Source organism: Hylobates moloch, unplaced genomic scaffold (genome assembly GCF_009828535.3).
Source record: "Hylobates moloch isolate HMO894 unplaced genomic scaffold, HMol_V3 SCAFFOLD_60, whole genome shotgun sequence".
Lineage (NCBI taxonomy): Eukaryota > Metazoa > Chordata > Mammalia > Primates > Hylobatidae > Hylobates > Hylobates moloch.
In genome coordinates, this window is record NW_026652335.1 from 112,544 (window position 1) to 124,913 (window position 12,370).

The 12,370-nt window shown below is 54.6% G+C and overlaps 1 protein-coding gene across 6 annotated transcripts in view; it reads left to right on the forward strand.

The window, feature by feature from the left end:
* The window catches only part of LOC116463765 (axin-2), a 116,960-nt gene that overhangs the window by 76,885 nt on the left and 27,705 nt on the right, over positions 1-12,370 (forward strand). For 3 of the 6 annotated variants that reach the window (XM_032147020.2, XM_032147028.2, XM_032147025.2), the window contains one exon: positions 9,913-10,843. In XM_032147020.2, the coding sequence (XP_032002911.1) occupies positions 10,029-10,843 (815 nt within the window). In that variant the 5' untranslated portion in view covers positions 9,913-10,028. Of the gene's footprint in view, positions 1-6,962; positions 7,162-7,476; positions 7,818-9,912; positions 10,844-12,370 lie in introns of those variants that run through there. The other 3 variants (XM_032147024.2, XM_032147029.2, XM_032147026.2) reach the window with 2 other exon arrangements.

Genomic DNA, 12,370 nt, shown 5'->3' on the forward strand with positions numbered 1-12,370 from the left:
CTGTCCCCCAGGCTGGAGTGCAGTGGTGCCATCTCGGCTCACTGCAACCTCCATCTCCCGAGTTCAAACTATTCTCCTGCTCACCCTTCCAAGTAGCTGGGATTACAGGCGTGTGCCACCACGCCCGGCTAACTTTTTGTATTTTTTTAAATAGAGATGGGGTTTCACCATATTAGCCAGGATGGGCTCGATCTGACCTCGTGATCCGCCCGCCTCGGCCTCCCAAAGTACTGGGATTACAGGCATGAGCCACTGCGCCCAGAGGAGAATAAGGCAACTTATTTCAAGCTCAGCTAAACTTTGCTTCCCAGAAGTTGTTTAAAATGAGCAAAATAAGATATCAGAAGGTGAGGAAAATGTCTACGGGGGGCGGCTTAGGAACACGCGTCGCAGGTTGGCGTGATGACTTTAGGGGGATTCCTTTCTATTTTTCAGTTCCTTTTCTAAAAATGACCTTGGGGGGCTGTTTTCTCCCCCAACCTCGCCCTTTGTTTTGGTGTCTCTCGCTGTGGAGAAGATCACTTAAGAAAACAGAACCTCTGGGCCGGGGGCGGTGGCTCACGCCTGTAATGCCAGCATTTTGGGAGGCCAAGGCAGGCGGATCACAAGGTCAGGATGGGAGAATCACAAGGCCAACATGGGGAAACCCCGTCTCTACTGAAAATACAAAAAAAAAAAAAAAATTAGCCGGGCGTGGTGGCCTGTAATCTCAGCTACTTGGGAGGCTGAGAAAGGAGAATTGCTTGAACCCGGGAGGTGGAGGTTGCAGTGAATCGAGATCATGCCACTGCACTCTAGTCTGGGTGACAGAGCGAGACTCCATCTCAAAAAACAAAAATAAATAAATAAATACATACATACATAAATAAAATAAAATAATAATAATAAAGAAAAAAGAAAGCAAAACCTCTTTCTAGGTATGTTTTAATATAGGTATATCGGTGCTCTCCTCTGGTTACAAGCTCAGGCCAACTCCTAAAAGCCAAACTTGAAGACCACAAAGGGTGAGATGCCGGAAAAAAATCAGCAGTTTGCAGCTCTATTTACAATCCATAATAAAAGCACTCGAAAGTCAATCCAATTAGGAAGTTTTAAATTACTGTTTAACCGTGTTTTAATTTCATATAAAAAAAGATATTTTATCAACAAATAAATTCCCCCAACACTTCTGAAGATGGGATTTTTCTTTTTTTTTTGAGGCAGAGTCTCACTCTGTCGCCCAGGCTGGAGTGCAGTGGCATGATCTCGGCTCACTGCAACCTCTGCCTCCAGGGTTCAAACGATTCTCCTGCCTCAGCCTCTCGAGTAGCTGGGACTACAGGTGTCCGCCACCACACCAGGCTAATTTTTGTATTTTTAGTAGAGATGGGGTTTCGCCACGTTGGCCAGGCTGGTCTTGAACTCCCGACCTCAGCTGATCCGCCCACCTTGGGCTCCCAAAGTGCTGGGATTACAGGTGTGAGTCACTGCACCTGGCCTTGAAGATGGGATTTCTTAGGGAAACCTTACTTTTCCCCTTGTGGCTTCAAAATCTCCACCTTGGCATTCCCAGTCCCTCCTCTGCAAAGGGGAGAGGAAGTAGGTCCATTCCCCCTTAGGTGGATCGACTTCACGGAGATGCCCATGTAAATGGCTGCCACTCTACAAGATGTGGGTCGAACTGTCCCAGATCAGGCTGTGGGTAGCCCAGCTGGCAGAGTCAAGGCAACCTACCTACAGGTAGGGGCTGGATGAAGCGTGCTTTAGAGGGATTTCAGACAGAAGCCCTGTTGTGATTCTTTTAGGAAAGTATCCCAGATTGTATGTATTAGTCCTGTTGTAAAAGTCAAGACCTCCAGATGGTCCTGCCCCCTCCAACTCAGCCAGCCCCACCCTGGGTCTCCTTACTATGGTGTGGAGGAAAAAGAGACTGGGCCAGGATTCAGGACCCCTCAGAAGTTCCAGCTCATCTCTGATACGGGCAAAGTGATCCTGGGGAAATCTCACTTTCTCTTTGCTTAATTTGTCCGATTTCTTTCTTTTCCTTCTCTTCTCTTCTCTTCTCTTCTTTTTCTTTTCTTCCTTGAGACAGAGTTTCGCTCTTGCTGCCCAGGCTGGAGTGCAATAGTGCGATCTCTGCTCAGTGCAGCCTCTGCCTCTCAGGTTCAGGCGATTCTCCTGCCTCAGCCTCCCGAGTAGCTGGGATTACAGGCCTGCATCAGCATGCTCAGCTAATTTTTGTATTTTTAGTAAAGACAGGGTTTCACCATGTTGGACAGGCTGGTCTCGAACTCCTAACCTCAGGTGATCCACCCACCTCAGCCTCCCAAAGTGCTGGGATTACAGGTGTGAGCCACTACACCCAGCCAATTTGTCTAGTTTCTTAAATGAAGGGTTGGAGTAGATAACACTTGAATGGCCCCTGGGCTTATTTCTTTCTGCATAGGACTGTCCTTGAAAGATGGTAGCAGGGCACAGCCTCCTTTATCTCCTTTAGGCCCCCTGTGGTCAGCCTCCTGGGGTCAGACTTCCCCAGACTGTCGCTCCCAATGGACGGTATCTTTGCTTTGGAGATAGGGGGTTTCTTCCCAGAATAGGTAACAGGCTATTGAGGAAACAGAGTTACTCTGTGAAAATAACCACCATGTTCTATTGTGTGTCCAGCTCTGTGCCAGGCGTTTATCGTATTGCTCAGGCTCACAACAGCCTTTGCAGGGGAGGTTTCCTCCAGTCTACAGGTGAACAAATGGAAACTCAGCGTGGTTAGGTAACCTCCAGTCTTAGGAAAGGTTACCTGTGTCTCTCTTCGCCTTCCTCCCCAAACAAACGTACATTGTCTAAGGCGGCACTTTTCCAAAGGAATAAAAGACAAAGTTACTGAATCTGAGAGAGCAATGTCCTGGGTCTCAGCTCCTCTGAAGTCCCAGCTGGTGTGACTTCCCCTGCACAGTGGTTTTTGTGGGGCTGACTAAAGGTCAGAGATCTGGCCAGATGCCTCCCAGGGAGCCCTTAGTCCTTGTTTTCTGGGATTCTAGGATTTCAACCCAGTATATAATTCCAGCAAAGAATCACTCTCTGCTTTATTAAACTTGTCTGCACTTAGGCAAAGTGGACTCTTTATCCTCTGTAGGGTTTTTCTTTAAAGGTGGAGCGGGGGGTGAGTGAGCATGTGCAGAAATCCATCACCTTGCTTTCCAGTTTCCAGGCAACCGTGCAGGATTACAACAAGTCACATGATAGCGCTGCTGCCAGGGACAAGGGGAAAATGGAAAACGTGCTATCTTGAGAAAGGGGCTGCTATAAGCACAGGACTTTGGATTCTCCTCTAGAAATATCATCAACAAGTAGTCAGAGAGCCAGAGGCTAGAGAGAGGGCTTTCCAGCACTTGGTCCAGCCTCCTGCTGGGAGGGAAGTGTCCCACCAGATATAAAGCTGTAGGAAAGGGGACAGGCCAGGGGTGGAGGGAGTCACTGCCCTAAGGTGACCCAAGCACCTGTTCTGGAAACCATGCTCTCAGAGGAGTTATTTTTTATTTATTTATTTTTATTTTTTTTATTTTTTGAGACAGAGTTTGCTCTTGTTGCCCAGGCTGGAGTGCAATGGCATGATCTCGGCTCACCGCAACCTCTGTCTCCTGGGTTCAAGCAATTCTCCTGCCTCTGCCTCTCAAGTAGCTGGGATTACAGGCATGTGCCACCACGCCCGGCTAATTTTGTATTTTTAGTAGAGACAGAGTTTCTCCACATTGATCGGGCTGGTCTCGAACTCCTAACCTCAGGTGATCCGTCTGCCTTGGCCTCCCAAAGTGCTGGGATTACAGGCGTGGGCCACCGTGCCTGGCCCTCAGAGCAGTTTTTTTTTTTTTTTTTTTTTTTTTGAGACGGAGTCTGGCTCTGTCGCCCAGGCTGGAGTGCAGTGGCGCAATCTCGGCTCACTGCAAGCTCTGCCTCCCGGGTTCACGCCATTCTCCTGCCTCAGCCTCTCTGAGTAGCTGGGACTACAAGTGCCCGCCACCACGCCCGGCTAATTTTTTGTATTTTTAGTAGAGACGGGGTTTCATCATGGTCTCGATCTCCTGACCTCGTGATCCACCCGCCTCGGCCTCCCAAAGTGCTGGGATTACAGGCGTGAGCCACCGCGCCCGGCCCTCAGAGCAGTTATTATTGACTGAGAAGATCCAAACCAAACCGGGCCTTGCTTTTGGGTCCCCTTCCCCTCCCCCGCTCCCACAGGCCCATAGCTGTCCACTGCCTCAGATCCCAGTCCCCTCTTGCTACGGTCGCAGCCATGGGATAATGAGGTAGTCCTTTGGTTAAAGTTGAGCCTACAGTGATTAGGGCTGGTTGGGGGAGGCAGTGACCGGTCAGTGGGGACAACTGGGAGGAGAGGAAAACCGCCCATGAAGAGCAAGTTTCCACTTCCTTTTTGAAAACCTCTTTTTCTGAACATTGTTTATTTTGATTTTAGATGTTTTGATTTTTCTCTCTCTCCCCCACCCCCCACATTGTGTGTGTGTGTGTGTGTGTGTGTGTGTGTGTGCCTTTACTGTTGTTTATACGGTAGACACTTTTATGGCAATCCATACTCCTCTGTCTACACTTCTGTTCCAGTAATAACACCCTCTGTGGCCTAAAGACTCCCTGGAACCACAGTGACAGTTTTACTCTTGGTACTCCTGGGGTGGCCAAAGGTGGTGGCTGTGTTCTTGGCCCTGGGCCAGCTCAGAGCTGGTGGCTAAGAGGGTCCATGGGCCACTGAACCCCCAGAATACCAGCAGGCCGGGGATTTTAGAGCCCGCTGGTTTCCTCACACCAGCAGTTGTCCTAAGGCAAAGATGAGTCATCGGGCCACACTCTTTCCCTGGCCTTCCTGGCTGGCTTCAGGGCCACATTTCAGAGCTGGTACTGCTGTCTTTATGCCAACCTGGCTGCCTGGGGTCGAGAGCCTGGAGGGACAGACCATGGGCACCGAGAGGCAGGTTTTGGGGAGGAGCTACCACCTGTCATGGCACCCACGAGCCAGAGTCCAGCAGCATGGCTCTAAGAGCTTTCCAGTCCCTTGTCACACACAGCCCCTTACGCTGAGGGCAGGTGGCGCACAGTCCTGCAGCCTGCCCCTTTCCAGCAGATCATGGGTGATGGATCTTCCTCCTCTTTTTCTTTTCTTTTTTTTTTTTTTTTTTTTTGAGATGGAGTCTTGCTCTGCCGCCCAGGCTCACTGCAACCTTAACCTCCTGGGTTTAAATGATTCTCCTGCCTCAGCCTCCCGAGTAGCTAGGACTACAGGCGTCCACCACCACGCCTGGCTAATTTTTGTATTTTTAGTAGGGACAGGGTTTCACTATGTTGGCCAGGCTGGTCTTGAATGCCTGGCCTCAGGTGATCCGCCTGCCTTGGCCTCCCAAAGTGCTGGGATTACACTGAGCCACCACACCCAGCCTCTTCCTTCTCTTTTTCTATGGATACCTAGATAGAGCCACAATTCTTTCATGTTTTAAAGTTCTGAAGGCCTAATGACAGGCCATCTCGCATTTAAAAGGGCTCGTCATCCATTAAGTTGGAGAGTAAGAGCCTTGCACAGTTCTGAGGCAGGGACTCTGCCTTTCACTTCTTGGATCTCTTTGGTTCACATCTTTGTGTGTGTTTGTGTGTGTGTGTGTGTGTGTGTTTTTGAGGGAGTCTCGCTTTGTCACCCAGCCTGGTGTACAGTTGGCGCCATCTTGGCTCACTGCAACCCCCCGTCTCCTAGGTTCAAGCGATTCTCCTGCCTCAGCCTCCCGAGTAGCTGGGACTACAGGCAAGTGCCACCACACCCGGCTGATTTTTGTATTTTTAGTAGAGACGGGGTTTCGCCATGTTGGCCAGGCTGGTCTCGAACTCCTGGCCTCAGATGATCCTCCAGCATGGGCCTCCCAAAATGCTGGGATTACAGGCGTGAGCCACCGTGCCTGGCCCTTTATGTTTTTTAAAAGGAAGAAAAGTTAATTATTCGCTCATAACATAAGGAATCATTCTATAGCAGCAGAAGAATAAATACATAATGCTCTGGGTTTGTGACATATTTTCTCATTTTAAGGGAGAAGGGAAGGTTGTGTGTGCCTTATAAACAAACGTTTTTGGGGAAATGTGGGAGAAATTCAAAGGTGACAATGGGGTGAGGAGTTTTCGATACATTAAAACGGCATGCATGCCTTGTCGTTTGGAGCGGGGAAAAAAGATATTCCATATCGGTTTAATATGTAACATATGGCAGAAGAGGGGGACTTTGGAAGAGTAACGGGTATGCAGTTGTTTGGGAGAGATGGCCAATGTGTGCCGCTATGAGGGTCTTATGCCCAGCAGGTTAGGAAGCTGGACCTAGGTCTTCAGGCCACTGAGGTATACCTCCTAACTGGTGTTAGCACTCAGGCCTATACTGGCGGATTCACACTCCACTTTCACACATGCACAAACGCAATTCATCCACCAACTGCAGTCCTATATTTACCCGAACTCAGATGCACGTGCACAAGCGCGCACAGGCACGCACACGCCTCCAGCGGCTGGGCCCGAGTCCGCCCTATGACAGCGGGCCAGCCAACCCCAGGGCCGGAACTCCCTTTATAAAGTCCTCCAAGTCCAAATTCCCAGGGAAACTTGAATAGAGGTAGAAAAGCGTTTGATGATAGAAAAAAAAAAATTTGCTTGCTTGCAGTTCTTGCGATGGCCATAATGCTACAAGAAACTGTTGCATTCCAGAGCCTGGGAGAGCGAGGGCAGGCAGGGGGAGGAGGCGGGAGCAAAGAGGCCGGAGAACTTGAAAGAAGAAATCAGAACTCCGGCTGAGAACGCCCTCGGGGCCGCGGGGGGCTGGCAGGGGGCGGAGGAGAGGCCGGGGAAGGGTTAACGCGGGAGCGAAGCGTGCGGCGGGGGCGGGCCGGGGCGGGGCGGGGCGGGCGCCGGGGCGCTGTTCCTTTAAGGCGGGCGGCACGGGCCGGCCGAGCGCGGCTGTGATTGGCGCGGCGGGATCACTGGCTCCGCGAGCCTGGCCCGGGGGAGTCGGCTGGAGCCGGCTGCGCTTTGATAAGGTCCTGGCAACTCAGTAACAGCTCGAGAGCCGGGAAATAAAAATAACCCCTCAGAGCGATGGATTTCGGGGCCGCCCGGCGGCCGAGGCGCCCGCCGAAGGCCCTGCTGTAAAAGGTGGGGGTGGAGGCTCGGCCCCAGCGGAGCCGCTTCAAAGAAAGCCCCCCTCGGACAGGGGGCGAGGTCGCACCGAGCCGCGGCGTGGGCGCAGGGGGCGGGAGGGGGCCCGGCCAGGCGGAGGCCGGGCCTGGAGGGGGACACGGGCGGGGCGGCCCTGCGGAGCGGCGGCTGGGCTACGGGGGGCTTCCCGGGGCGCGGCCGGCGCGTACCTCCCTTTCAGGACCGTGCGCTCGGCTCGCGCCTTTGAAGTGCACAGTTAAATCCACAGCGCAGTTTTTGTTGGAAGCGCCCGGAGGACATTTGGTGCGCCGAGTGACTGCTGGAAACAGGACCTGCGTTGAAAGCCGGGCCGGGCGGGGGCCGCAGGGGCCGGGGGCGGCCGCGGCGGGGGCGGAGGCCCGCTCGGATCTTTTGCATAAAAGGGGCGGCGGGGCGTGCCGTTCCCCCTCCCCGGCCGGTGGCTATAGCTCTGATCCCGGGATTGTTGTTTCCCGCACCCCCTCCCCCGCCGCGCGACTCCCCATGTTCCCCGACGCCGCGGCCGGCCCGGGGGGGCCCGGGGCTGCCGCTGCGAGCCGAGCCGGGGGCCGGGGCCGGGCCCCTGCCAGGGGCGCCTGCGAGGTCTCGCCGCGGAGCGCGCGCGGGGATCAATGGTGAGTGCCGAGGCCGAGGCGGCCGGGCGGCCCGCGCGCTTTGATGTGCGGGGCGGCCCTTTGAAGTTGGCAGGCGGGCTATTTCGGGGCGCGCTAGGGGCCGGCGCGGAGGGGAGCGGCGGGCCTGGCGCCCAGCGTTCCGGGGGGGGCTTGGCCGGGCAGCCCTGCGCGCCCTGCGCCGGAGCCCCCTCCCCAGCGCGGGGACCGGGTTGGCGGGGGGCCCGGAGAGGAGACTTCTCCGAGTGGCGGCAGTGGCGGGGGCGGAGAAGGGGCAGATACCCCCCGGGGGTCGCGTCGCTGTCGCGGTTATGGATGTGAGTTGGGGTGTGAGTGCGCGCGGGAGTGCCTTTGGGAGGTGGGATGAAAGGGTAGCGGCGCCCCCCGCTTGCCCTCCCCCGCCCCCCGCCTCTCCTCCGCCCCATCCTCTCCTCCTACTTCTCTCCCCCCTCCCCTTCTCCCCTCCCTGCCGCGGGTCCGCGCTAAGGGGCCCACAGCGCTGGCAGAGGCTCAGTCTGCGCGCAGGACCGGCCCAAGTCCGGGGCGCCCGCGTCCCTCGCGTCCCTCCTCCCGGCCCGGGCCCCGCGCCCGTGGCCGCCCCGGCCCCTTTTGCGGAGAGGCAGAGACTCCGCGCGTCGCCATTTCTGGACTAGGCTGCTGCTTTCTGTGCTTTTTCTGCGGGCGCCTCTGCAAGCGGCGGCGCCGGGGACCGACCCCCCGCCCGGGCTTGGGGCGCTGCTGGCGCGTCCCGGGGCTCCGGCCTCGAGGTGTGCCTGCCGGGGCTCTGGAGGCTTTCGGTTGCATTTGGGCCGGGGGACCGGGCCGGAGGGGCTCGGAGGACATGAGAGCCCGGTCTCGGCGGCCTTCGTCTTCCAGGTAACGGGGCCGCTCCACCTCCCACCGCCCGGGTAGCGCGGTGCTAACGGCAGCCCCACTTCTCCATGGGCCGCGCCGCCCAGTGCCGCGGCTCGAGGCTCTGGTCGGGGTTAGCGTGCACCCATCCCAGATCCGGGGTCCCTAGCTTCTCGCCCGGGGTTGCACCCCGTTCCCCAGTCCGCCCCTACCCTTCTTAGTTTGATCCTTTCCGTGCTAGGGAAAGCAGCTTGTTTATTGGTTAGATAAGACTTTTTTCTCTGGAAAAAAGACAGGCTTGAAATCAGTAGAGTTTGGGATTCTTGGCACAGGCAGTAGTGGCGTGAGACGGTTGGTGATCCAGTTTTGTAGGTTTCGCGGCTCCGGGAGGTGGGTTGGGGGCACGGAGGCGACGGTTCCGAGGCTTCTCAGCTCTCACTCAAAGTTTGAAGATCAAAGTCTCCACTGAGTGAGTTGGTTTCTGGTTTGGGGGAGGTCAGGGAAGACAGAGGTGTTGACTGAGCTGGATTCTTGGCGGGGGTAAGGGGCGCGCAGCGAACACTCAAATCTGAGTTGGGGAGGGGGCGTTTGCGTGCTGAATCTGGGAGTCCGGGAGCCCAATCCGCCTATGCTGGGCGGGCTTCTCTTGGGCCAGGATCTTCTGAATTTTTAAGGAGTGGGAAGAGGGAGCGCAGAGGGAGGGGGTGGGTGGGGAGAATGGGAACCAGATGCCGGGGAAGGGTATGTTTGGAGCGCGAGTTATCTGTGCAGAGCCGAGTGGGGAAATATACCGAAATTGGTTTCACCTGCACACAGCCTAGCGGCTGGGAGTGCGCCTTTTTGGAGTTGATGGTATCGGGGGAGGGGAAGGGAGGGGAGGCGAGGCGCGGGCTGAGCTGCCCTGCGTGCGCCCTGGCCGAGTGGGTTTTTGGAAGGTTGTGTCTTACACCTCCGGTGTCCCCCTGCCATCCCCAGCTCTGGCCTTCCTGTCACCTTCCCCGCCTCTTCCCCAACAGCTCCCTCCCACCCCCAACCCCGAAAAGTGTGCAGGGAGCTCAGATTTCGCCTTTGAAAAGCAGCGCCTGATACTTTAGATGAGCACCTCGCAGATAGCTGGGTTGCTTGATTTGAATTTGAGGAGTTGAAAAGCCTGTTTACTTTCTTGCTTTGATGTTGGGTAGATCTGGTTTTGATTAGATCAATACCCTTTTCTCTCTCCCCACCTTCCCCCTTCCTTTCTTTCCAGAGAGGAGGTTCAGATGAGCCCCTGCTGACTTGAGAGAGACAGAGAGACCACGCCGATTGCTGAGAGGAACTGGAAGAAGAAAAATTCCCAAACTCAGTGGGAAGAGCTCCCTCACCATGAGTAGCGCTATGTTGGTGACTCGCCTCCCGGACCCCAGCAGCAGCTTCCGTGAGGATGCCCCGCGGCCCCCAGTGCCAGGGGAAGAAGGGGAGACCCCACCGTGTCAGCCAGGGGTGGGCAAGGGCCAGGTCACCAAACCCATGCCTGTCTCTTCCAACACCAGGCGGAACGAAGATGGGTTGGGGGAGCCGGAGGGGCGGGCATCTCCGGATTCCCCTCTGAGTCGGTGGACCAAGTCCTTACACTCCTTGTTGGGCGATCAAGACGGTGCTTACCTGTTCCGAACTTTCCTGGAGAGGGAGAAATGCGTGGATACCTTAGACTTCTGGTTTGCCTGCAATGGATTCAGGCAGATGAACCTGAAGGATACCAAAACTTTACGAGTAGCCAAAGCGATCTACAAAAGGTACATCGAGAACAACAGCATTGTCTCCAAGCAGCTGAAGCCTGCCACCAAGACCTACATAAGAGATGGCATCAAGAAGCAGCAGATTGATTCCATCATGTTTGACCAGGCGCAGACCGAGATCCAGTCGGTGATGGAGGAAAATGCCTACCAGATGTTTTTGACTTCTGATATATACCTCGAATATGTGAGGAGTGGGGGAGAAAACACAGCTTACATGAGTAATGGGGGACTCGGGAGCCTAAAGGTCGTGTGTGGCTATCTCCCCACCTTGAACGAAGAAGAGGAGTGGACTTGTGCCGACTTCAAGTGCAAACTTTCGCCAACTGTGGTTGGCTTGTCCAGCAAAACTCTGAGGGCGACAGCGAGTGTGAGGTCCACGGAAACTGTTGACAGTGGATACAGGTAAGACTTGGACAGGGGCGGGTGGGCTGATGCTGTGGACTTTGCAGATGTTTTAAGTATGGTGGATGGATGGATGGATGGGTGTGCTGCAGAGACTGACAGGTCTGTTGAGAGTTAGGACTACTGGCCATGAACCCTTTTTGATCTTGCTTTTTGTTGTTGAAAGAGGGGGAAAGTGATGCACATACAGTAAATACCTGCAGTCTTCCAATGCTGACATCAAACAGTGGCAAGCAGTATTCACTAATGTGGGTTACTTATTATCCCGGGCTAGTGTCTCAGAAGAGGTTGAGAGAGAGAGAGGACAGCAGCTTTTGATGCCTCTGAGTCATCAGATCCACTAAGCGCCGGTTTTGGAAGGGGTCATTTCACCACTAATCAGTAGAGGGTGGAATTAATGTGGCTAGGGAGGCAGCTGGGTTGTGGTGGAGGCACAGGAAATAATATGTGCACCCATTGAGGGGTAAGTGGGATTTTTTTTTTTTTTTTAACTTTTCTGTTAAGATAAGAGCCAGCAATTGACTTGGAGCTTGTGGTTCCCTTTGTAGAATTAGATATTTACCCAGCAAGAAAGGCCTCTAACTAGGGAAGGTCCTGTGACTTTCCCGAATGAAGGACCCTTAACTTTAGAGCCTGCTGGCATATTAATCCAGGTTTTAAATGCTCATGAGTCCGAGGGTCAGACTTCAGTTGATTATTTTGTTAGTGCTGATGGAGAAGAGATTTTGGCCCGGGAGTACTGGGGCCCTGGAGTACTTTCTCTTTGAGGCTTCAAAGACAAATAGTTCTTTGCAGAATGGCCAAGTCTTAAGATTCTTGACCTTTGGAGGCGACTTCAGACCTCTTGTTAGAATGAGTTTTTCTGTTTTCTCCCCTCCTCCCGACTTCCAAATATCCGAAACGAGAAATGAGCCTCTTAATTCTGGGGTGTGGTTTATGACAGGCAGGGGATGGGGCTGCGCTTGACTGCTCTCAGAATGGTTTATCTTGCCCTCTGTGTGGATCTCTCTGTGTGTTAGGGGCCCAGGATGCGATCTGATAGCTGCCTCTGGATTTCCCTTTCTCTGTAGGGTGTGGTCTCCAGTGCCCAGCAGCAGGAAGAGAGGTGGGCACCAGATGGTTGATCTTGAGCCTCTCGGGGTGGCCAGGTCTTAGCCTAGCGGGCCATGATTTTAGGGGGCGGCCGAGAGAGTTGATTGTTGGCGAGGTGGGGAAGGGCTTGTTCTCCAACCACCAGGGGGCGCGCTTGTGGCTTGGGAACCAGTTTTACTCAGACATCTGGTCTACACCTAAGTGGAACCAGGTTGACTTTTGCAAGGAAGCTCAGGTTCCAGGGAGGTGTTTCAGCGTCTTTATGCTTATGGAGTCAGGTTGTCTGGGAGGAAGATCTTGGGTCTGGCCTCTGCAGTAGGTCAGTCGCTGGGCACCTGCTACGCCTGCCCACCCCATTGTGAGACCATTTGGGTAAGCCTCTGGCGCTGGCCTCCTTGCCCTCTAGCCTGGCAGCCAGAGCTGAGACTACTTAAG